The sequence below is a fragment of the Cyprinus carpio genome, chromosome B5, assembly GCF_018340385.1.
Source record: "Cyprinus carpio isolate SPL01 chromosome B5, ASM1834038v1, whole genome shotgun sequence".
Classification (NCBI taxonomy): domain Eukaryota; kingdom Metazoa; phylum Chordata; class Actinopteri; order Cypriniformes; family Cyprinidae; genus Cyprinus; species Cyprinus carpio.
In genome coordinates, this window is record NC_056601.1 from 12,119,004 (window position 1) to 12,145,606 (window position 26,603).

A 26,603-nucleotide genomic window follows, 5' to 3' on the forward strand; every position below is an offset into this window, starting at 1 on the left:
CGAGCTTGAAATTCTCTTATTAAGGTTTTTCTTGATAATGTTTCTGCACTTACATAACAGATTCTGTTTTTTGGTTCATTTGGAGGCATTATAAGATGAGTTTTCTGTCACTGCCGATGTTGCCAGTTTGTGGGTGTGGGGTGGTGCACACACACTTGCACAGGAAGAAAGACAGTGCTTGCTTGTTGAGTCTTTCTCAAGTACTTCCTTCCTGTCTTAACGTCTTATTTTATCTGTGCACGTGCTCGAGGAGGCAAGAGAGGGACTTTTTGACATGATTAATTAAGTTAAAAGTCTAACAACTGCTGAACACCCACAAAAATCACTAAAACATAACATTACCCAACATAAAAATCCAGGCAGTCCTAAAATAAGCTCAAACTCATGATTTCTGCTGACTATCTGATTATCTCCAGAGGCTGGTTCCCGCACGCCCATCTCTCCTTTGAAACCACCCATCTCTTGAACTCTATTCCACCCCTGTCCACCTTCAGAAATGGTTCAGCCTATACCTCCTCACCCTCCCTCTGTCTGTCATTCTCGCACACTCAGCCTGGGATTTGCTCCTCCCACACACACCTTATGCAAATGCCAAAGCTCAGAAACCGAGAGAGAGAGAGAGAGTAGGAGGCTTTGTTTACTTAGGAAGCTGAGCACAGCTAGTTCTGCGAGCTTACTCAAACAAGGTGTGTGTGTGCGCGCGCACACAGATACACGCAGTCTGATCTAAGTGGCCGAGAGAGCAAGAAGAGTTTTGCACTGAGAAAAGATTGTGGTTGAAGAAGAAAAGAACGGTGAAAGAAGAACATGTTGTACCTTTTTCCTCACTTCAACTGCATGTGGGTTCCTTTTTTGGCAAAAAAAGGAAAGAAATAGAGAGAGAGCGTCAATTAAAGGAAGAGTTTTTATTTAAACGGATGAAGCAGAATGGCGCGGTTTAGCATGCACTGATGAAACGCTCGGATACACGCGCTCACCTGGAGAGTTTCTGTTTCTAAACCCAGCTTTTTTTGAACCTTTGAGGAAAGTTAAACATTTGGCAGTTTGTTTTCTTGGTCTGCTTTCTGTTTTTTATTTTTCAACCTTACATTTTACATGCCATGCTCATGACTTCTGGCTCTACTCTTGTGGAGTGATCGATTTGTTTTGGATAAAAGTTGAGAGTCAGGGTTGGAGGGACGGACGGTTCACAGTGAAAGCAATTGAGTGTTACAGTGAAAGAGAAGAGACATGGATTTTGATCCGCGTGAACATGAGCCATGTCTCTCGCCAGCTGCCTTTGTAAACCAGGTGCAATATTCCAACATCCTGGAGGGCCGTTTCAAACAGCTGCAAGGTAAGACTGTTTGTTCTTTGCGACCTCATTCTCTCTCGCTTTTCTTTCTCAGATGTATCTGTAGGAGTAGCTCAGCCTCTCAGCTAACCTTTAAACCATGTCAGATAACTTGTCTTTTGTTTTTTGAACCACTTTATAAATCCCCTGAGACAGTCAACAACCTTGAATGTCACATTCAGAAAGTTCATGTGACTTCATCCAGATCTAATTCGAAGTCACATTTCCCCTGACAGATTGAACCCCATCATTGTGGGCGTCACTTATTTTTAAAAAGTTGGTGGTGCACCGATGTCGTGGTTGTGAAATCACTAATTGATGGTAGGTTAGCTCATGAATATTAATCTGCTTATGCACAAGTAACTTCATGAGGATTTTCTCATTTTCAAATTTTTTCAACATTAGAAGTGTACTGAAATCACTTCAACAGCAAATTGAATTGATATCGAACTAAGCTTATATTGTCTTGCTGACATATTCAAGTTCTCAAACAAATGTGTGACATTTTAAGTAACAACACTTAAACATTTACAACTGTGTCATAATGTAATGGAGAAAAAAACTGGCCTTGTAAAAAGCCAGGACATTTCCAACCTTAAATCTGTCCTTCACAGATGTGAATGAATTTAGTTGCAAAAAAGATCAACGTTCCTCTTATCTCTCTCTCTCTCTCTCTGCACCAAAGATGGTGCAGTTGAGAAAATAGGCCTACAATGATTTATTTTTATTCCTGTGCATGAGAGAGAGAGACACAGAGACCTGTGCCGGTCTCCTGGAGAGTGGCCTTATTTCAGGTACCGCAGGGCTTTTGCCCCAGATCCAAATTACACCGTGTTAAAATAGGAGAGAGAGAAGAGGACGAGAGGGAAGTTCAGAACAGAAAGGTGTAGGAGAGGGAGGATAAGAGGTGAGAGGCGAGGATAATAGGTGGGAAAGAAGTGAAAAGGAACAGACGGGAAGGAAAGAGGAAAAGAAGGGGAGTTCAGAGGATAATAGGACTGGAAAGGAGAGGATAAAAACTCATTTTGGGTGTATTAATATAGAGTTAATTCTGAAGAACGTTCAAGATGTTTGTTTTCAGTGGGTGTATCATTCATTCAGTATTTTCTTTTCCTCTATGAAACCACACTTTAGACGATGCGCCACATAGCAAGTGTGAACTCTGCTAATCCCCCCCCCCCCACGACATGAGATCTGATCTTCTGTGTTTGTGTGCGCGCTTGAGGTCATGGGGAGTGTTTCTCAGTTAACAGGGAGATAATGACTCAAGCATTGTGCTTTTCAGGGCTATTATCTATTGTATAGGAAGAATGACATCTGCAAAACAGGCCTTGAATATGAACACACACCTCTAGAGTGTCAAGTAAATACCTAAAATGAAACCTGAATTCTGGAAGAAAAGTCTCTAGTAGTCCAGTCATGTTCTTTGAAACTATTTAAAATGTTTAAATTACATTTCTTTGACATGTTTGGTCTATGTTTGGTTATTCTTTCAAAGAAAGCTCTAGACCAATTGTTTTGACTCCTAGGCCCACCATTGTTCACAACAATATTGCCACATGATTTTTCAAGTCGTTCATGAATTACTGGATAGGGATTTTGAATTTCTACCCAATAAAATATTTTAGAAGCTATTCCTTTAATATTTCTTTATATTCTTAAATGCCTATGGAGTTATAAGAGTTTATGAATGTACATGATTTTTCCAGATCCCAAAATCAAACTTTTAAAATTAGACTGACATAATCCCCTTTCACACTGCAATTCCGGAAAATACACGGGTAATGTGTCCCGGCAATTGTTCCCAGGTCGTTAAAATTGTGCCCCTTTCACACTGCCAGTGATTACCCGGAATATGTGCGTGCGTTCACACACAACCCGTAAAGGTCCCGTGAAGACACGTGATATCAGGGTGTGACGTGTAATGTAGGAGTCGAAAACGCTAGGCACATTAACTTTCTCTTAAGCTGGCGAACGATCTCAGCTTCAGCGCGGAAAGTGAGGAACTAACTGATCTCTGATTCGTTACAGTTTGCACATATTTGTTTCGTCGCGAACGTTGATCTGCCTTCAAAACACCTGCTAAAAGAGTCGCGCGATAATGTGCATCATCACTACGACACACCCTTTACGGCATTAGTTCTGGCTTTTGTTCACACAGCGCTCATTCCGGGACTGAACCCAGCAATGTTACTAGGTCCCCAACCTGGGATCAATCCCGGAATCAATCCCGGGACGTGTTTGCGTTCACACAGAAGGCAACCCGGCAATGCTCCGGCAATTTTCCGGGTCCAACGTGCAGTGTAAAAAGTGCTTTATTTACACAAGATCGTGGGAAGTTCTTGAGGGAGTAAATTTCACTAAGAAATATATAGATTTTTAGTTGTTTTGACATTTTAATGATTGTTTTGTTTTATTTTAAACATTTTTAAGAAGTCTTGAGGCCCTCTTGTAAGTTTGCTGAAGCTCCTAGTGGACCCTGGCTCTCCTTGCAAACCACTGGTTTAGACAGACTGCAAGTGGATGGATGTCAAACATCAGTGTTCTGTGCATAACACATGATAGCGATCTGATTGGAAAGACTCTGTAGAAGACATGGAGATTCAAAAGTAAGAGAGAAAACAGCATGTCACGTATGTGTTAATGGTTACTGTAGTTTTGTCATTGCACCCGTCTGAAATCTGGTGCATACCAGCGTTTTGACACACATTCACAGACACACACATATACAGTGTCTAGTTTATCTTTTCTGCTCAAGCGGCCTGTGATCCTCCCCTCTTCTCATGTCCTCACACACTGGTAATTCCTGTCAGGTTACCCTTAGGCTGACTTTTTAAAAACATTTTACAGAAATACAGGTGTGTTGTATCAGGGGGCTTGCTCAGACACGGTCTTCATGCTTGGTCAGGCTGGTTCTTCTCAGTGGATGTTTTTGATGTCACACCAGTTTCTCTGTTGTGGTTGTAATTAATTATCTTAATTTAAATAAATCCCTGCAGCAAGGTAATGGTGCATGCATGCATGCAGGTGTTTGTGCATGCTGCAATGATTAGAATGGGATAAGAGTCATGTCTTACAAGTTTGTTGTTACCACTTCTAAAGAACTTAATGTGTCACTGTCATTGCAAAACAGTTTGGATAAATCAATGTTTCAGTTCTCCATTACAAACATTCTTTTTTCATTCCCTCTTTCTTTGTGAACTCAGTGTGTAATTTGAAATGTCATAGAATGTGTTTACATGCAAAATATAATGCCGATAAATCAGCTTATGAAAGCTAGATGACACAAGAAAGCCCCATTTATATAAGATTTTGAAATTTTAAATTTTCTCCAGTTTTGATGTCAAAATGTAAACAGATTTGCAAACAGAATGCAAGCTGCCAGAATGCAAGTGAAGATTTTGACATGCAGATTGAATTAGGGTAATGGCTAAATCTTTTGTATTCATATACTGTAAATTAATATCGGATTTTGAATATGGGTTATTTATTTATATGCAAAAATGTATGTTTATTAATGTACACAACATTTTATATATACATTTATAGGTATTTAATAGCCTTTAAAATAGAGCACCTTTTCTTTCTCCACATATTTTTAGTTTATTTAGCATAATCATGTAAAAACTGTACATTGAAAAACATGGATTGATTCTATGAAGTCTTTTCAGTGTATGAGTGTGAGAAAGTTGCAGGAAATCTATAATTTTTTTTCTTCTAAATAATAGCATATTTGTAAATATTTTCCAAAGTCTGCTTAATTGTCTGTGGGTGTGATACCCGTCAAAGATCCAAGCAGCAGAATCAGGCGGAAATGGTGACCAAGAGCAGGAGTGTGGTGACCTTAGTAGTATGAAGCTGGAGAATATCAGCAAGGATAAAAAATTCATTCTGAAAACTCAGTGAAATTCTGCTGATAAGCAGTGTGTGTTTGTGAGTGTGCTTAGGTTTAAAAGGTTTTCTACCCCAGTGTCAGTCACCCTGATGAGGTAAACATGTACTCCTCCCTCCTAGTCATTACAGAGATGCACAGAAATTCTTCACACACAGACACAAACACAGATTTACTAGGATCCCAGGAATTTAAAGGGATAGTTCACCCAAAAATGAAAATTCTGTCATTAATTACTCACCCTGAAGTCGTTCCAAAACCGTTAGACCTTTGTTTATCTTCAGAACACAAATTAAGTGATTTTTGAGGAGGAGAAGAATTGTAAAACAAAGTTGTTATTTTTGTTTTCTTTGCGCACAAAAAGTATTCTTGTAGCTTCGTAAAATTATGGTTGAACTACTGATGTCACATGGACTATTTTACTAATGTCCTTACTACGTTTCTGGACCTTGATCGTGGTAGTACCCTTGCTGTCTGTGGGAGGGTCAAAGAGCTCTCAGAATGCATAAAAAATATTTTAATTTGTGTTCTGAAGATGAATGAATGTCTTACGGGTTTGGAACGACTTGAGGGTGAGTAATTAATGACAGAATTTTCATTTCTGGGTGAACTATCCCTTTAAGGTCACCTTGGTTAAAAAAAAAGTCAGTGTATTTGCAATCAGGTTTTGTTTACCTACTAAATTATCTCCTCAGCCAATAGCAATGCAGAGTAATTGATGATAATAAGGACAATAAAGGCTTGTTTTATTGTGTAAATAAACTTTAACAAAATCTTAAGTTAAGCACACATTCACAAAGCCTAATAAAAACAAGAGAAATTTACTTGGGTTTAGATTAGGCATTTTAATGTGGACTGGAGGAAGTGTGAATAATGTGGTTTGGCAAGACACTTGATCTTAAATATGTGAAAAATGTCAAAGCAAAGTTGTTCCAAACCCGTTAGACCTTTGTTTATCTTCAGAACACAAATGAAGAAATTTTTCATGCATTCTGAGACCTCTTTGACCCTCCCATAGACAGCAAGGGTACTACCACGATCAAGGTCCAGAAACGTAGTAAGGACATCAGTAAAATAGTCCATGTGGCATCAGTAGTTCAACTGTAATTTTACAATGCTACAAGAATATTTTGTGCGCAAAGAAAACAAAAATAACTTTGTTCAACAATTCTTCTCTTCCTCATCCAGTCTGCTGTTGCTTGCCTCCATTTCGGAGAGTATCACGATGCATGCGCGCACTTCTGCTTCATGTAAAAAATGCATGCGCATTGCGCTGCTGCTTACTTCAACACGGAGTTGTTGAACAATGCGTTGTTTACACGAAGCGGAAGTGCGCTCATGCGCAGTGATACTCCTCAAAATGGAGGCAAACTACAGCAGACTAGATGAGGAGGAGAAGAACTGTTGAACAAAGTTGTTATTTTTGTATTCTGTGCCCACAAAAAGTATTCTTGTAGCTTCGTAAAATTACGGTTGAACTTTTGATTTCACATGGACCAATTTACTGATGTCCTTTCTACGTTTCTGGACCTTGATCGTGGTAGTACCCTTGCTGTCTGTGGGAGGAATAAAGAGCTCTCAGAATGCATAAAAAATATTTTAATTTGTGTTCCAAAGATGAACGAAGGTCTTACGGGTTTGGTACGACTTGAGGGTGAGTAATTAATGATAGAATTTTCATTTTTGGGTGAACTATCCCTTTAAGGCCACCTTGGTTTAAAAAAAAAAAAAAGTCAGCGTATTTAATAAACAGGCCTGTTAAGGATGTTAACAGCCATGAGATAAGGGTGAAGGGGGTAGAAAATCAGAAACTCCCACATACTCCCACATTTACTTTATCAGCATATGAGATAATATAGATTTGTCTGAATACCATTAGTTGTGATCTTTATCTCTGGCTGCTCTTACACATGAATGTAACTTTTTTCTTTCTTTCTTTCTTTCTTTCTTTCTCCACCCAGATGTAGAGTAAAAGAAAATTGTAAATATTTACAGTCATATATTTGTATATTCTTTCTTCTGTGGAACATAAAGATATTTTGTCGATGCAATGAAAGTCAGTGGGGTTTCTATCTGGTTTCATACTACATTGACTTGCATTGCAAGAACAAAAATAGTTGAAACATTCTTAAAAATATATTCCAATATATAGTATATATAGTCAAGTTGAGTAAACAATGACAGAATATTCATTTTTGGGGTGAAGTGTCTCTTGAATGCAGTCCGCAGACTCTCGCACTCTCCCTGTTATCACTGTTAAGGTTACTGACATCTTCAAAACCTTATTTTACTCTCTGTACTTATCTTGGGATAGTAACAGTGATTTGTTCCAGGAAAAAAATCCTTCCTTCTCATTCTTCTGCTATCCAGATGTTTTTACTCTGATGTGTGTGTGCATATAAATGGCAGTGTATATGAATAATTGTACATGAATATATGGACTTTGCATATGCAAAGTCTAAATGATCTCCTCAGCCAATAGCAATACAGAGTACTTGATAATAAGGCCAATAAAAGCTTGTTTTATTGTGTAAAGAAACTTTAACAACAACTTAAGTTAAGCACACGTCCACAGAGCCTAATAAAAAACAAGAGACATTTACTTGGGTTTAGATTAGGCATTTTAATGTGGACTGGAGGAAGTGTGAATAATGTGGTTTGGCAAAACACTTGATCTTAAATATGTGAAAAATGTCAAAGCATTAATGTTCAAAACTAAGTTTACCTAAAGTAAGAAGAAGACTATCTAACAAAATGCAAAATGTCTAGCAAAATGCAAAATGTCTAGCAAAAAAAAAATATATATATATATTTTTTTTTTTAGAAAAAATAGGCTACATCTATAAGTTAACGTTAAAGTTAACAGTCAAAATCTTCTGCTCCTTGCAAACCCATGATAATCTCTGCTGACTTTTTAAGCGATGCATGGCAGGTAGAGAAATGTTGTGTGGATCTGTATAGTAGCACACACTCTGATGTAAGAAAGTTTGGCTCCACCTGGTATGTCTGTACTTCAGTGAAGTAAGTGTTATTGCCTGCAGCACAAGCTAGTGGCTCTTCAACTGTTGTTAGAAATGCTACCGAGATGTTTTGGGCTAGTTCATGCATGTTCAGTATTCACGCAAGTCAACTTAATTCTCATACCTCTCAGCTCTGATACTCTAAAACCCAGAGAAACAAGCAGTGTAGTATGACCCCAGAAGTGTGGTCGGTCATGTATCTTGACTTCCTCTTTCTGAAGTTTGTTATTTTTAAACAAATAAAAAATTCATCTCTGTTGACCTGCAGAGACTCTTGGTTAACGTCTTCGTTAAATCATCCTTTAGTGTGTGTTTTAGAGGGAAAAAAACCCTTTAGTTTCGGAGGCATCATAGCTGCATTGGCTATAGTCATTATGTTATTTAGATGGTAGGTTGGGTATTTTCTGCTGACCAAATTAAGGTGCATTGAGGTTTTCTGTTGACTGCTGGAAAATATGGTATTCATGTTCTGTAGTGAGTCAAAGTTGCTTTCATAATTCTGTAAATGTAGCATATGTGTATTGAAATATTTCATTAAGTCTTTTCAGTAAACTGAAATTTAGGATTTGTATTGAGCTTAACTTTATGGTTCATTTACAGTATCAGAATCCGTTTGAAAACAACACAAGCACACCATCATCTCACACCTGGAGTTTTAACAGAACTGAGACGGAATGAGTATAATTGCTTAATAAACATAAGAGAGTTATGCCCCAAATGCGTCTTCTTCAAACAACTGATCTATACAAACTCAACACAATCAAAAATCTTAAAGGGATAGTTCAACCAAAAAATTAAAATCCCAACATAATTTACTCACCATCATGTTGTTCCAAACCTGTATGAGTTCCTTCTGTGGAACATAAATTAAGATATAAAAAAGATAAGAATGTTGATAACCAAACTGTTTTGGCACCATTGATTTCCATTGTAGGGGCCAAAAAACACAAAGACATTTCTCAACTGTATTCTTTCATGTTTCAGACGAGTAAGAAAGTCAAACAGTTTTCGAACAACATGGTAGTGAGTAAATGTTTCATTTTTTGTAAGCTACCACTTTAAGCCCCGTTTGGACAGAGCTGCTTTTCCCTGAGGAGGTCATGTACGTTTGTGTTTCATAGACATATTGTGATTTTAACCCATTCTGAATTTAGTATGTTTGTCACAAATGATCTACTGGTTTTTGGAGAACTCTGGTTTCATCTGGGAAATCAAACACTGTTCAAATAGGAATGTCTGTAATGTGGGCCCTAAATTATGTTTTCCATTTCTCATTTTAATCATGGCTGAATATTGTAAATGTACTGAAGTATTCAGTAGCAGTCAAAATATCATTGCTGTAAACAGTAAATTTCTCATTGTGCCTGATGCTCCTTTATGGATTTAGAGATTGTTCGTTTTCTGGGTGAAATAACAGTTACTGCATGGCATTGCATCCCATGTAGAAAGAACATTTAAAGGGGTCATATGATGCGATTTTCAAATTTTCCTTTCTCTTTGGAGTGTGAGAAGTTCTTGGTGAATAAAGAAGATCTGTGAAGTAGCAAAGACTAAAATCTCAAATCCAAGGAGATATTCTTTATAAAAGTGAAGACTCGTCCACGCCCCCCTGAAATGGCTCGTTCTAACACACCCTTCTACATATCTACATCAGTATGTGGGAAGATTTGAATAACTCCGCCCAGATGTTCACACAAAGCAAGAAGGTGTACCTTTTATTCTCATTGTAGTATTGTTGTTGCCCCCGCCGCCATGTCATATAGATGCTGTGTGTTTCACTGTGAAAGCGAAACTACTTTGTTTGGCCTTCCAAAAGAAGACAATATCCGTTTCATCATGCCTGGAGCTGATCCGTGCTGGTCGCTGAGGAAATACATCAACTTTGCACTGTGGATCGCTGAATCGGCTTTCACCATGGACGAGGTGGCGTCCAGCCCGTGGTTGTCACATGTGGTTGCTGCAAGACCAAGGTACGCTCCTTCGTAGAATCCGCCTGCCGCACCGTTCTCAAGCTGCCCGCCTCTGCTCATTCAAGCTGGCCGCGGCTCACTCTAGACCGTGGCTCACTCTAGGCCGCAGTGCGTGACGCTGTTTCGTTGACAAAGCGAAACTACTTTGTTTTTGTCTTCCAAAAGAAAATATGACTAGAAATCCTGTTTATATCACATTTATAATGGGTTTTATGTTTTTGTCTCATCGCTCCGGCCGGACAAGGCTTCATAATATGTTAAGAGGCGTAACATTTCGGTCTCACGCTTGAGGCATTTGGCCAGTAACAACGCGCTGCACACTTCTCTTTTCAGAGAGATGAGCCTTGTGAAAATCAACGTGTTTCAGAAGGCGGGGCATAGAGGAGAAACAATAATGTACAGTATGAGGAAAATACGTTTTTTTTTTTTTACCTTAAACCACATAAACACATTTCATTACACCAAATACACAAAATAATGTTCTTTTTAACAGCATCATATGACCTCTTTTAATCGCTGACTTTTTTAATGCCTTTTAAAAAACGAATTCCATTGGTGAGATGGTGAAAATTAATGATGTCTAAGTGTCTTTCAGTTTGTCAAAAGGAAATTAAGCTACAGTAGGTGGTGTTAATAATAAAGAAACTAAATTCAACAATTCACTTAATTAATTTTTTTTAAATGATTATTTACTTAATAATTTTAAGGCAATGGGTTTCCTCAATTTTTTTTTTATTTAAGTCAACTTATCACTTTTTCAAGTGTATGAAGGATCGAGTCGAGTTGAGGATGTGTACTGATGTAGTCAAATTTGGATAAAAATATAGTTTTGAGTGTGTCAGTGGACATCTTGTTCTGAGTCCATGTCCTGTTATCACTGTTCTGTTCTCTGTCCTCCAGTGTCACTTACATTCTCCAGACATCAGAAATACCTCTGAACCTGTCATTTTCACCCCTCTGTGTATGTGTGCCTATGTAAGAATGGGGTTGTGCAAGTTTTTTTTTCCTCTCTGTGGGCCTGCATAAGAGTGTGCAAGTCAACAGTTGGAAAACGTCTTATTAACATTGCTGCATAAAAGCATTGCAGCAAGACTGATGTCAGAGGGAAAACGAGATGGCAGGTTTTATTTAAGATGCCTTCACGTGTGGAAAATCCCTCTTAGTTATAGCCATTAGAGGCCTGTGTCTTCATTCTTTATCTGTCATTCAGTGTGTGTGTGTAATAAGTACTAGGTTCTCTTCTCTGTAACGATAGGTGTGTTTTTTGGTCTGGTTTTAGTACTGCTTTAATTTTTTATATGCAGTTTAAAAAATAGTTGTCTCAAGGAAGTAGTCACTGCAGGAGGATGTTTGCCACATTACTGTACATGCCCATCAGGTGATTACAGGACACACCTCTGTGATTTAAATGACAATTGTGTCATCATTTACTTAACGTATGGTGTTTCAAACCTGTATGACTTTCTTTCTTCTGTATAACACAGAAGACGATGAACCTCTGAGCTTGTCTTCCGTATAAATGCCAGCTTATGATGTGCATGGGGCGTTATGCTTTATTAATGATGAACAAAGCACCATAAAAGTGGTCTGTGTGACATATATGCTATATTTCAAGTCTTCTGATGTCATACGATATCTTTGAGAAACAGACCAACTAGAGATGCACAATACTGGATTTTTGCCAATATCTGATATTTTTCAACTCCTTTTGGTCAATAGCCGATACCGATCTATTTCCTTTTGTTTGGAAAAAACACTCTCCTGTGCAGAAATTATAAGCAAATTATTTTTAATTTTGGTTGGTTTTTAAAGGGTTCATATAATGTTACTTAAAAAGAACATTATTTTATGTATCCGGTGTAATGCAATGTGTTTATGCAGTTTAAGGTTAAAAAAACACATTATTTTCCACATAATGTACATTATTGTTGCTCCTCTATTCCCCTCCTTTCTGAAACGCGTCGATTTTTACAAAGCTAATAGTTCTGAAAAGCAAGTTGTGCTCTGACTGGCCAGCTATCCATTGCATTGTAATTGGCTGAATCCCTCAAGTGTGTGACGGAAATGTCTCCCGGCACGACAAGACAAAACCAATAAAACCCTTTACAAACGTGGCATTTGTTGCATCCAGTGGGGACATAATCACTGATTATAATGACTTATAATGTCTTTTTTCGCATTGCGTTGCATCGCACTGCGTAAACATAAAACCATGTCTGCATTTGTGATTGGAGAAACAACAAAGCGCTACTTTACACTGCTCTACACTTTGAATCATCAGTGGCAAATTCTTTAAATATGTAAACGTACTTACAGGCTGTGAGTCAGAAGTGCCAGACTGTCCTTGCAAAGTTGGAATTGCCTCACTTTATAGAAACAGCCTTTTTGCACAAAAGCATTGTAGGCTACTTGTTCAGGAAACAGTAGTTCTCATCCGTAAAATGTGCTGCACACATCTGAATATTTGGGTTGAACTATTCTGGAACAGTGTTGTTAATACAGTTTAACCACTGATTTCTAGTTGTGTCCTCTTTTTGAAGACCAAACAAAGTAGTTTCGCTGTCACAAAAGCAAAAGCGCAGTAGCGGCAACAGCGAGAATAAAAGTTACGCCTTCTTTCTTTGCCTGAACGTTTGGGTGGTGTTATGCAACTCTTCCAACATCATGACATAGACATGTTGGGGCGTGTTTAAACGAGCCGTTTTAGGAGGGCATGGTTGACTCTTAACTTTTATAAAGAATATCTCTTTGGGTTTGAGACTTTAGTCTTTGCAATAATGCATAATGAGCTTTCAGCCAGGTGTGTGACTGAGAGGGAAGAGTTACAAGAAAGAATGTGAGGACAAAATAAATGTATATATTTTAAGGTTTGTAGTTTATTTAGAATATATTTAATTATCCCACAAAATAACTTGAGATTCACTTGCGAGTGCAGTTAAACAGTTTATTAGGAACAATCAAAGCTGACTTTCAAAGCTGAATTTTTAGCATCATTACTCCAGTAACACGATCCTTCAGAAATCATTCTAATATTCTGATTTGCTACTCAAAAATTTGTTTTATTATTATTATTATTATTATTATTATTATTATTATTATTATTATTTTTTATTTTTATTATTGATGTTGATATTTTTTTTTCCAGTTTTTTTTGATAAATTAAAAGAACAGCATTGTTTGTAACATTTACCGTATTAATTGTTTTTATTTATCATCACGTGTGTGCTAAATAAAAGTTTTAATTTCTATATATACTGACTCTAAGCTTTTGAATGGCACAGTGTATATTGTTACACTTGGAGTAAGGCTGGAGTAATGATGCTGAAAATTTAGCTTTGATCACAGGAATAAATTACATTTTAAAATATATTCAAATAGAAAGCAGTTATTTTAAATATTAAATATTTCACAATATTACTGCTTTGGCAAACTGGTATTGTCTGGTATTGTGTAATGTTGAAATGTATAAATGAACATCACATAACTAGCATTTCCAAAGTGTATATTGTTTATGTGCTCTTAAATAAACTAAATGATAAACTGCATCATGAACATTATTTTGATGGTCACTGATACTAGTAGTACAGTAGAACATTTAGATGATGTGAATGAAACTTCATAATGTTTCACTTGATTATACATTTAGTCAGGAATTATAGTTTGGAAAAAATCTAACTAGTAAAATGTGTACACGTTATGTAAAAACTAATATATAAAAAGACTTACTTTATGATCTCTGCTTGATAAAGCGTTTCATTCTTTTTTCTGAGGAAATCCAAACTCAAATCCTGAGGTAATCCTCAGCACATCTTCTTGAGAATATGAACTATGTTCACATAAACTTGGGGAAGTCGTGGCCCAGTGGTTAGAGAGTTTGACTCCTAGCCCTAGCCCTGGGTTCAAGTCTCAGGCCGGCAATACCAAGACTGAGGTGCCTTTGAGCAAAGCACTGAACCCCCAACTGCTCCCCGGGTGCCACAACATAAATGGCTGCCCACTGCTCCGGGTGTGTGTTCATGGTGTGTGTGTGTGTTCACTGCTGTGTGTGTGCACTTTGGATGGGTTAAATGCAGAGGACGAATTCTGAGTAAGGGTTACCATACTTGGCTGTATGTCACGTCACACTTTCTCCCCGGGCGCCGCAGCATAATTGGCTGCCCATTGCTCCGAGTGTGTGTTCACGGTATGTGTGTGTTCACTGCTGTGTGTGTGCACTTTGGATGGGTTAAATGCGGAGCACGAATTCTGAGTGTGGCTCACCATACTTGGCTGAATGTCACGTCACTTCACTTCAAACATGCTTGCTCCGGTCCAGATATGAACTATGATCTGCACAGCGAGTGTTATTAAACCCATCGTGGCGTTCAGCGCAGAGACCACTGTCTCTGGTGCGCTCCACGTGAGGTCATATTAAATATTGTTAAGGTCATGTTTACAGAAATGAACTGACCGTACAAATCTCTTTCATGAGATTTGAATTCTCCGTTGTAAGACGACCTCATGCTTAATACAGCGCAGTGATTGGATCATAAGAGTTCATTCTCATGAATACTACTGAAAAAAGCTCAGAAAACTTGTGACGTAGACGTGTACTCTCCAGCCACGGCAGCCAATAACCACTCCAGATTAACGCATGCGTCACTCTTCGTGGCGTAGGCTCAACTTTGCTTTTTGAACCAGAAGAACAATATTGCTTCAAAAAATTAAAAAATAACCACTTTTAGCTTAATAATAGACATAATGAGTGCTAAAGTTGTTTTTACTTATGTGCAACTTATTCATATATGTTAACATTTCAAAAAATGTGATTTATGGTTTCATGACACTTTAAAGCCATTATTAGCTGATTCCGATAATATCATGGATCCCTAAAGCCAACTTTTCCTTATCACTGAAAGTGTTAGGGATTTGAAATGTTAAAAAGGCTGAGAATTGTGACTTGACTTTCATTTTGAGTGACAATTTCCCTTTAAAACTGGTTTGTGTCACACATGCAGAAAACTTTAAAACACACAAGCAGACGTCACTCATTGTAATTAGGCTCAAAAACAAGCTCGCACTAAATGTTTCTGTAACTTTTTTTAGTTCAGGAATGGGCTGTCAAACTGTAACGTGACTCAATTGCCCACATTCCTTCATTGACAAAGGGTGGGGCAACCCTTTTCTGCTTTAGGCCATTACTGTGACAACAACGAAGGTCGCTACTTTAGGGATTAGTGATCAGAGATGTAAATGTGGCAGAAACGTGAGCAAAAAGACCGGAAGATGTAGGGGTTAACAATAATGACAGGAGAGAGAGAGATGAAAGAGTAGAATATAGGCTCCCCATGGCACGCCCAAACAGCAGCTACACAGCAGCAATTACACCACTGCTACCAGATGTGTGTGTGTGTGTGTGTGTGTAACATGTTTTGCTTGTTAACTTTCAGCAAGTGAGTTATGTGAGTTTAAAGTGGGTTTAAACATCTGTTATTGTACAGTTCAGTGTGTTGTTCTATAAATTCCACTAATTTTCATTTTATGTTGTTTGTCTCTTCTTTTCTCATTGGTTCCAAATTCTAGATATTGTCTGATGTTGTCTATATACTTCTTTGAAAGAAAGTAATACTTTTATTTAGAAAGGATGCATTAATTTGATAAAAAGTGACAGCAAATGCTTTTACATTGCTGCAAAAAAATATATATATATTTCAAATAAATATATATGTTCCCAATGGACTACTTTTATACCAATTAATTTCTGTTGAATATCACCTAGGATTGATTATTGTTTTAGTAAGTTTAGCCTCAAGCTGGAAAATCTGGTCTAAAACAAACAAACAGAAGTCTGCTACCACAGGCATCCATTTGACAAGTGTGGATCATAGGAGAGAATTAGTAAACACTGCAAGTTGACATTTAGCTTTGACTTTGTGTAGATGGCTGTAAAATATTAATAGTGAAATGCTGGTTGCATCCAGCGCACATACAATATGAAAAGAATGAAAACATGCAGATATTTGAGAGTTTATCTTTAGGACATCGGAGCTAAAGCATTCCAGTTATTATTTGCACAGTGATCTAGCAAGATCTCTGGTGTTGTTTTCTCAAAACATGACTGTATTTCCCAAAAAGTGTGCATATGTGTATGTATGTGTTTGCAGATAAATATGTTGTGTACACAGTTTAATACCCCTGTCAGTGTGCTGTCAACATTGCACTAGCAGATGCGGAAAAACTCCAGACTTGCATCAGCTTTCTGACATACCTGAGCTGATTAAAGAAGTGTGGTGCACAACAGTTTGTGCTTACCTAATATCACTAGAACACAGACACGCTCAAAACAAATGTCAGTTACCACAAGATTTGGATCACCAGACAGAAGTATCACAAGTGTAGAGCAGCAACAAAATATCAGGACATTTCCATGTGATGATGAAAGAGGAAGAATGCAAGCGGAGGATTAGAGCAGTTAACTTGTCCAGTGTTTACATTTGACACTAATTCAGTATCAGAGGTTTCTGTTAAGTTTTGAGTTCCATGTCATCAGACATGTGCCTGTGCTGTCTCTCTCTATTGCCCTGTCTCATGCTCTATTTCTCCTGAACATCACCTCGGGAAAGCAACTCTGTCACAACACGACCAACCTACTGTGGAATTTGCACACACTCACAGTTATAGATTCACACGAATACATGGAGAGTTTAGTAAATTTTCTCAGGTACCCCCCAAGACAGAAAACTTCCCATACAGAAGCATGTCCTGAAGACCTAAACTGTTAGGTTTCTGTGCAAATTCCCTGTATTTCAGTGTTTTGCAGTTTGTGCTTTAGGCCAGAGAGAGTTGATGCATGTATTTATGTCTGTTGTAATGGGACTACCTGTCATATTGAGTCTTACACAATCACAGAATGTATACAAAGTTCTTGTATGAAACTCTAGATGGAGCAGTCTGGTAGGTCTAACTCAATCTGACATAATGACATCATCACATGGCACAGCTGATTGGTTCTTTCTTGTATCGGTAGCCAATGAGCTCACCATTTAAAATATATGAAGTGCTTGCTGTAGCAGTTGCAGCATGCTTCAGAAGCCCTCCACCTTCCCCGGCTCCACCTCTATAGATCTGCTACGGGATGATTCATGTATGCTATATGGGGGTTATTCCATATATATGTGCAGCAGCAGTATTTCTTACATGTTCACAGCAGCATGTTGTGGATGTATTGGCAGTAGCAAGTCTCAGTACTTGATCTGCCTCGGCAGTAGCAGCAACAGCATAGCAGATCTGTTCCGCCAAGACCAAACACATTAAGGGTGTATTCACACCAGGAAAGTCTGCTAGCTCACTTGTTTTGGTCTGGACCAAATACAATGTTGATGTTTTTTGTTTGGCGTGGTTCGCTTTCACACTGCCCTTTTTGCAAGTGAACCAGAAACTGTAAACAAAACCACACGTGTGCTTAAGGTCATCCATTCATTGGTTCATCCATTCAAGCGTACCAGAGATTGTTTGGAAACGGACCGAGACAACTTCTTCAGCTGGGTCTCGGTATGGTTGTTTGGTCCACAACCTAGTTGCGATTGCTGTATTCACACCTGCCCAACAGATCCGCACCAAGGGGGTAAACGAACTTGAGTTTGATTCAATCGAACCAAACAAGACAGGCGTGAATACACCCTAACTTTGTCATGTACATTACAATGCCAATCCTTCCGAGAGTTGTCATTACAGAAATGGTTTTTCTGACTTTAGTGTCTTCCAGTGTTTCCTGCAACAGGAAACACTAGCAGAAGTGATATTTTACTTAAGTTGTGAGTTGGCAGGCTGATTTGAATGTGATGAGATAAAATAAGGATAACATAACACACTGGGCTGCATGCAAAAACAAGAATACAATGTGAACAGTGTAGTGCAGTAGGGTTGGGCCGATAGATGATGCCATCATCCATCGCCGATGGATGATAGACATCACAATGTTGAGCTGACATCGTGATTCCCCCCACTTTCCCCCTGCAATCCACCGCATCCCAATACCGTGTTTGGAAAGTAAATGACGTGTACTACGAAACCCCTAAAGGGAATAAATATGAAATGGGAGGAAAATACATGTTTTAATCATTTCTCTTGCAGTTATATCATTGGGTAACTATACTGTATGTAAATTGCGGGCAACAGGGAGCCGCTATTATGCTTGGCATTGAAACTGCTTTTGAATGCACGATTGCTTTTTAGTATCACTTTCACTTTCAAGATTCGTGATCACACGTAGTCTGTTTATACTATGGGGCCGCAGTACTTACCAGTTACCACACATTTTACAAGATTAGATGTTTGTCAGTGGTGCTGAGAATCTGCAAATTATTCGCCATCATCCTCAGACATCTCTCCTTTTTATGTTTATGTGGTAAGTGAACTTGTATGTACTGTAATGTAACAGACAACTGTTAGCAATCGTTTTCTGAATACGGATTCACGCTTAGGGCACAAAATCCTGTGATGATGCTTTGGAAACAAAACCAAAGTATAAGCAAATGTATTATGCCAATGAGGGTGAGGGTGAACGATTGCTGCTTTGATGCAAATGGTACTAAGCATGGTTTGGAATTAAAAAATACAGTTTGAACTAGGGATGCAACAATATCATTTTTTTTTAATCTGATCCGATAGCAGAGTAGTTTTTTTTTTTTAAATCAGTGAAGAATTTCTATACTTCTCTGTGTTGACCTGATCGTCAGTCTTTTGTGTTAAACACAATCTACTAAATATAGACAACTACATTTTAATGAAAAATAACAAATGTTTAAGAATAAGAATTAGTGTAAGTGTAGAAGTGTAGTACGGAGCACACAAAGTGCTTATGAGCATCCCGTGTGCAGAATGATGTGCTTGATGCAACATAGTCACAGGCGCCAGTGTTGCCAAGTCTATGTTTTTTTCCCGCGGAATTGGGCTACTTTAACACAGTTGCCACGGGTTGTTTTTCATGTCTGCTGGTTGAAGCGACTCCAATAACATGATATTTATCCCCTGGAATGCGAATTGTAACTGAAGACCCCCTCGTAACGTGATTGGGCTAGTTTTCAGTAGTGATTGGGCGGGTTTTCTTATGAAAATCTGCCAACCCTGACAGGTGCACAGCTCCGCATAGAGAAGTTCAAAGCACAAAGAGAAGAGATATTGATGCGTAGTTTATTAAATCTGTGCGATAGTATATTGAGCCTTTTCTTTTAACAGTTTTAAAAGTTATTGTGCGCTCTTGGAGAGAGTTTCATTGTCTTGACTGTTGTAACCAAACACGACATGCAGTTTGAATGCTGAATGAAGGATGACAGACAGCCGCAGCGGAGAGAAGAGTTTACGTGAACTTGAACTTAAATATTCATCTGTACCTCACACTGAACTATGGAACAGCTTCAGAACACTTGGACTTTGACTTTATGGTGCTTTATAATGTGTTAGTGCTTTCGTGAGGCTTAACAATAACACAGAATAGTATAAGCACAATATCGGATTTGGAAAATGCCAGTATTGGAACCGATACTGATCCTGAGTATCGGATCCATGCACCCCGGGTTTGGACACAAACCAAAAGGTTGTGTGTATAATAAACACATATGTATGTGTGTGTGTATTATATGAATGTAGATTATTTAACAGGAAGTTCTCTATTCCAAATATTGTGTGTGTATGCAGTGTTATGAAATTAATTTTGACCTTCTATCACCTTGTATGCTTACTGTGTTAAATGATTCACTTAATGTTTTCTCATCATTTTCCTAGCATTATGCCAGTGTTTCCTCTACGTTTATTAAGGCAGTGTCTCAATATTGAGATCATGTTTGAACACCAGCAGTTATTAATTTCTCTCTCTCTCTCTCTCTCTCTCTCTCTCTCTCTCTCTCTCTCTCTCTCTCTCTCTCTCTCTCTCTCTCTCTCGTGTACATAATTGATAACCTTCAAAAGGCCTTCAAATGACGCTGTTAATGTCCACAGACTTTTGTTTCCATATTGAAGTGACCTTTATGTTTCTATGGTAACTCTCTCTATACTGGAAATATTGCCATGAAAGTTAATGAACATGAGCTCATTGTGTTTGTTCTAAAATCTAAGCACAGACCCATGTGACATTTTTATGTTAGAAAGGTTTGAGATTGACATCAGCACCTGTGACATCAGTGGAGTAATGAGGACAGAGCTGTTTGTCTGTACAGAAGTGATGGTTTAAGTGTGTGTGTAACTGTGCTGTGATCTGGTTAAAAACTGTTTAATGTGGTTCAGATCAGAAACGGACACTTCAATATGCTACGTGTCAAGATGTGGTGGTGATGATGAGTGTGTACTGACAATGTCTTTCACATTGACTTACATGCTTATACACTAGGGGTGGGAATCACAGGGTACGTCACGATACGATACGAATCACAATACATGGCTCACGATATGATAATATCATGAATGCTGAGATTCTGCGATAATCGATATATTGCTAGACAATGCTATAACGATACATCATGATATCTTGGTATGAAGATAGAATGCCTGTAAATAGGTTAAGTGCAAGTTTTCTCTCTTTATTCAAGTCCAAACTGATAGAAAAAAAAGTTCTATAAATTAAATTTAACGTTAAGTAAATTAATCCTTTTATTGTTGGACTAATTAAAAGCTTACACATTTCTTTGTGTGTAAACCAACACATTTAACTGCTGGTCAACTTTATATAGGCTATATATATTTATATATAAACCTGGTACATTTCAAAATTGAGTGTTTTTTCAACCTTTCCTCTCCACACATGACAGTTGTTCACATCGCGTCTTTTGCGTACTCAAGTTCATTATTTCAAATGTATATGCGTGGCAAGCACACACACTGCACACTTCTGCGCTGCATTACGGCCCTGACAAGGTTTTGTTTCGTCGTCCATGCCATAGGTGCAGATTTATGTTTTTGCCGGTCGGTGCCCACTGTCCACACTGCATAACGCGCACTTGTAATATCTAAAGAGAGAGAGAGCATCCATTTTTGTTGACATAAAACTGGACACGCCGGCACTGCTTTCTCTCACTCATAGTGAGGGAACTCCACCTGCGATCTGAGCGGAGAGGCTAGGCTACTCAAAGACTCAATATGTGCTCTGCAATGGTAACGTGATCGATGCCTGCATCCACGCTGATAGCTGTTCCGGGGCAGTTTTTTAGTTCTCATCTCCATAAACATAAGACGCCAGTGCATCTCTGATTTGTTGTTGGTTTACCATTAGGCTCGTATTTCTTCTTCGCTGTGAAGTACAATTTTCGTTCATCTGACCATCCGCAATCTGGGAAGTGCCACCACAAGAAGTCTGGAGGTACTGCGGCTCCGATAAGCCAAAGTGGTAAACAGCCACAGTGTAGGTATGAATTTAGATCTTTTGTATGTTTAAAAAAATATCGATACTTGGTGCCAGAGTATCGATAATGTATAGCGGGCCCGGAAATATAGTGATAAATTCGCACACTGATTTATCGTTCCACCCCCATTATACACCACCTTTACATCAAGGCTGTTTTTAGCTTGCTTTGTGGATGTTTGAAGCGCCATCTTTCTAGACTGTGTGTTTGTTTATTCTGAAGGCTTGGTGCATACTGTATATGCAAAGCTTGTGTGGAGTGAGTCTGCTGATTGGACGATGGGTTTCCTGTCTGCCAATAATCTCATTTGTGCTTTTTTTTTCTCTCCATTTACTGACTGAAAGCTCATGATGATGCAGCTTTAGCTTTGTGTGTGTGTGTTTTCAGGTTAATCTGTAATTGATGGATTAGTCAACAGTGAAGATCAGCTGCTGACATTTACAAGAAACATTTACACTAAAAACACCTTAAAATAATGTTTTGCTTGTTTTACATACAAATATATGGAAATATTTTCCAAGTATATCAGGAGTAAATAGGCCTTTCAACATTAATTGCCACTTATTTCACAGTAACATCAACTGTCCCTCGAAGTCTCAGAAAAATGAAAGATCTCAGTCTAGACTTTAGCAAACATAAAGTGAAATGCATCATGATCATCAATGACTGTGAGCTGCTCCAAACAGGGGACACAGATCATCAGTCACGTGTGATCCTTAAATCTGTGACTGTACTGAAAGGCTCTTCAAAACCATGTGGACTGACAAACTTCTAGGAAAAGTTGTAGTAAAATGGTCCTGACCTTCAGCACAGGCTGGAGGAACCACCCAGAAGGTTGCGATGTATTTAGAACAGCCCTGGACTGTCAGTTCACATCTTATTACCTCCTCCTCCTAATATAAATCAGAGATTGTACATTGTATAACGTAGGTCATATGTGTACACTGGCCTTTTCTGTAACTATGAGGTCTATTAGTGTGGAATGGGGGAAACAGACAGATGCATGTGTGTGAACCAATTTGAATAGCAGGTATGTACTGATTATCTGTTCATATTGACTGTCCATCTTAATGGTCAAATGACTGCTGTACCCTCTTGTTCTAATTTGCATTGTAAAGCAGGTCAGAGTCCTCTGACTCCCTTCTGCTTCCTGTGTGTGTGTCTGTGTGTGTTTGTGTGTTTGTTTGTGTGTGTGTGTGTGTGTGTGTGTGTGTGTGTGTGTGTGTGTCCTCCTCCTCCTCGGTGTGGAATGCTCAAGGTCTCCTCATTTCTAAACAGATCAAGGCTAATGTACCAGAGCACCACAACTCTGAAAACACACACACACACTCTAACCCTTCACTGCAGTTCTGGACCTGTTTGGTCAACACACAAATTCCTTTTATTTGGTAATAGCTAAATATTTATTCTCTTAAAGCACAATGCCCTTGGTTTGTGTGTGTGTGAGTTACTACTGACAGTTATATTCTGAAATGGAATTCCAATATTTGATCACACAAATCATTCATATTTGAATAGATTTTCATATGTAATTAAAACATCGCTATTCAGTACTGTGCACTATATCCACAGGTGTACATAGTGTTTTTCTTATTACTCATGAGCAGCCAGCAATTCCCGACAAGGAAAAACTCAAAAATATGCTGCAATATGAACTGCTTATTTTTGCAGAGATGTTTTCACAAACTGGCCAGAGGTTGAAATTGTCCAGACGTCTAATCAAAGTCACCCCTACTCCAGCCCTGCTCAAGCTAGTTCAGGTCTCTACATCCAAACCAGTAAAGCGCAGCATTTTCTGCGATTATGTGCAAATAAGAGTGTTTGTGCGCTTGAAAGCACTGTCACTCCTCTCAGTGACGGTGACAGGCAGAACAGGTTTTCTCAGCTGGTGTGTGTTGCATTTCCCTGAACGAATTTGTAGGCGAGTGAGAGTGTGATCATATCAGTGGAAGCAAAAGAACCAAGCCCTGTTTTCTATTCTAAATTCTTTTGACTGTAAATCAAAATTACTATAGCCTCATGTAAAGCAACTAATATAATTGAATTTACCCTGTACTCTGTCTGGATTTGGAAAACCCATCAAAATAACAGATTTTTAACATTTTTCACATGCAACAAATAACGCACCAAATATAGCCTAATAATATGTATTAATACCGTAATTATGATGACAAAGCTGCTTAGTTTCAAACTCTTTATTAATAAAAACTTGGGTATGTATTTAATGTCCATATAAAATGAACCACTATTCATATTATGACTCTGGAATTGTATGTATGTATGTATATTATCATTATTATTAACAAAATGCTTTAACACAAGCTACATATACATATACACAACGGCGCACACACAGCTGGGCTAAGTACCGGATGTAACATGTGTAATGTAGTTTGGGTTGACGTTGCATAGTTTTGTTCATGGTTGATGAGGATGAGGGAATGTCACACAGCATGTCAATGATGGCCACTATATGGTTTTGTACTCATAGCTTGTTTATCTCCCAAATCACCAGTTGAGAATCACTGGGCCAGATTAAAGCAAGATTACACTCTCAACTTCCTCTTAACCTATTTGTCAATCCATCTGGGTGTGAACGGTCTCAAAGGTGTTTATATGAACTTTTTGCCTGCTTTTCTTTTGCTGTCTGGTCCCGCTTATCTATATCAAAGTATAATTTTATTTGTTGCATAATTTTATTAAAAATATATATGATATTGTAGTTTTGTCAAGAAATCTATTAGGGTTGGGCTGAAAGACGATGCCAAAGTCCATCGCCGATGGCTGATAGACAAAACGATATTGCGCCTTCATCATGATGCCCCTTGCCCCTTTTTGAATGCACGATCGCTTTTTAGTTTCACTATCACTTTCGAGATTCGCGATCGCACATGCTCTGTTTATACTATGGGGCGGCTGTACTTACTACACATTTTACAAGATTATATATTTGTCAGTGGTACTGAGGATCTGCAAATCATTCGCCATCATCCTCAGTCATCTCTCCTTACACAGTGTCTACACCGGACGCGAAAGTTGTCCAGTGTAGACAGCATCACTGATTATAATGAGTTCTATTGACTGATCTATACATAATGAATCTCTATTATAGATCAGTGGTTCTATAGTATTTTGTGGTGCCATGCCACTCACATCCAGTGTAGACACGTTGTTAGGAATCGTTAGTTGTTTTCCCTTATAAGGATTCATGCTTCGGGCACACCTCCCCCAATACCTCCGATGCCAAATTTGAAGACATCACCCAACCCTAAAATCTATGTTGATTTAATTAATATTTATTTACAAAACTAATTTCTAAAAATAATTTGTGACCTGGATGATCTTGTGAGATTCACCCATTTGCATCTGACCACTGTCTCACCAGGATCAGGCCTCTGCAGACACACACAAACACACTTTTCAGATCCTTTTGCTTTTTAACTAGTTTTTTAGCAGTGTGAAAGTCAATTACTCTGAGGTTTTCAGTCGTAGATGTACAGGTGTTTCTGTTTGGTACTGTTTGATCCAATTCCCTGTGAAATAACAAGCTCAGCCCTAATGGAAGACCTTGTGTGTGGGCTTGTGCGTGAGAGAAGATCTGTGACCAGATGGCTCTGAGGCTGACCTTGTGTTGCCTCTCGCTGCTATTGTGCGTTATTTTGTGTGCTTGTTTTCAGCATTTACGAGGCGCGTGTTTGTTTAATGACTGAGGTGTTTTGTGCTCATGACATTTTTCTTATCAGCAATTAAATTAGCATGCTTCATTTAAACTTGTTATAGAAATTATCTTGTCGTGTTAGTGCCGCAGCTCTCACTCAGTCTTTCTGAATATAGGTGGTAGTGAGGGGTAGCATGTAGTAGTGTTTGTGATAAACAGCTTGCTCTTCCTCAGTAAAGGTCATTCTGCAGGTGACAGCAGTGGGTTGAGCCTCTTACAGACCAGCCCCATATGCTTTCACATGAGTTCTTGCGATGCTAATACTGCACTCTTCTTTACTCAGTAGACACTCATCTATCTGCAGTCATATCAAGCGTTCCTGTTCTTTTCCTCCCCGTCTTGGTCTTTTTCTATCTGTCTGTCTTCATCATTCATTGATCAATCTTATGAGTGGATACACATTTTTTTTTTTTTTTTTTTTAAATAGTATGCTTTGTAACATCTCACAGTGCTTTGTGCTGGGGAGTCCCGCCCGTTCCGTCATGTAATTGGCTGGCTGTGAGTGAGGTCTGTGCTGATTAATGTTGGCAGCCATCAGTCAAGCTGTCAGTGCACTGCAGTAATTGAGTTGCTTTAATAGAGTTTAGAGTTACAGTCAGTCTTTGGTCACTGCATGTCCTTCATGAATGTTCATTTTATGCAGAGTTGTAAAATTCAGGTCCTGACACGGTGTGTAGCAGGAAAATTTATGGAGTCTTGTTTTTAGAGACCTCATGTTTTTTACATGATGTGTATTTTTAGATCATTTTTGATATGCATTCACAGGCTTTTGTGGTTTATGAATGCTGATTCTTGTTCAAATTGGTGTTTGTGCTTGGGCTTCAGTGAACCATAGGTGAATGTTACTGATTTGTGGTGTCTGACCTTTAAAACTACTTTTACTTTTTTCTTCCAGATGAGAGAGAAGCAGTGCAGAAGAAGACCTTCACAAAATGGGTGAACTCTCACCTGGGCCGTGTGACCTGCAGGATTGGTGACCTCTACACTGACCTCCGTGATGGACGTATGCTTATCCGACTGCTGGAGGTCCTCTCTGGGGAACAACTGGTCAGCAATCCCTCCATCCATCCATCCATCCATCGTTCTTTATATCCATCTATGTATCCATTCATCCATCTGTGCATCCATCCATCCCTCTCTGAATCCATTTATAAATCCATACATCCATCCATCTATTCATGCATGCATCCATTCATTTTTCCATCCATCCATCAATGCATCAATCTCTAATAAACCTGTTTTCTATTGTCTTGATCCTCTGGCCTTCTATAAATTTAATGCTGGGTTGCTGTGATAAT

At 38.5% G+C, this 26,603-nt stretch overlaps 1 protein-coding gene across 6 annotated transcripts in view; it reads left to right on the forward strand.

Moving 5' to 3' along the window:
* The window catches only part of LOC109088715 (spectrin beta chain, non-erythrocytic 1-like), a 75,774-nt gene that overhangs the window by 26,409 nt on the left and 22,762 nt on the right, over nt 1–26,603 (forward strand). For 5 of the 6 annotated variants that reach the window (XM_042724357.1, XM_042724356.1, XM_042724360.1 and 2 more), the window contains exon 3: nt 26,201–26,352. In XM_042724357.1, coding sequence (XP_042580291.1) covers nt 26,201–26,352 — 152 coding nt within the window. Of the gene's footprint in view, nt 1–62; nt 1,337–26,200; nt 26,353–26,603 lie in introns of those variants that run through there. The other variant, XM_042724361.1, reaches the window with a different exon arrangement.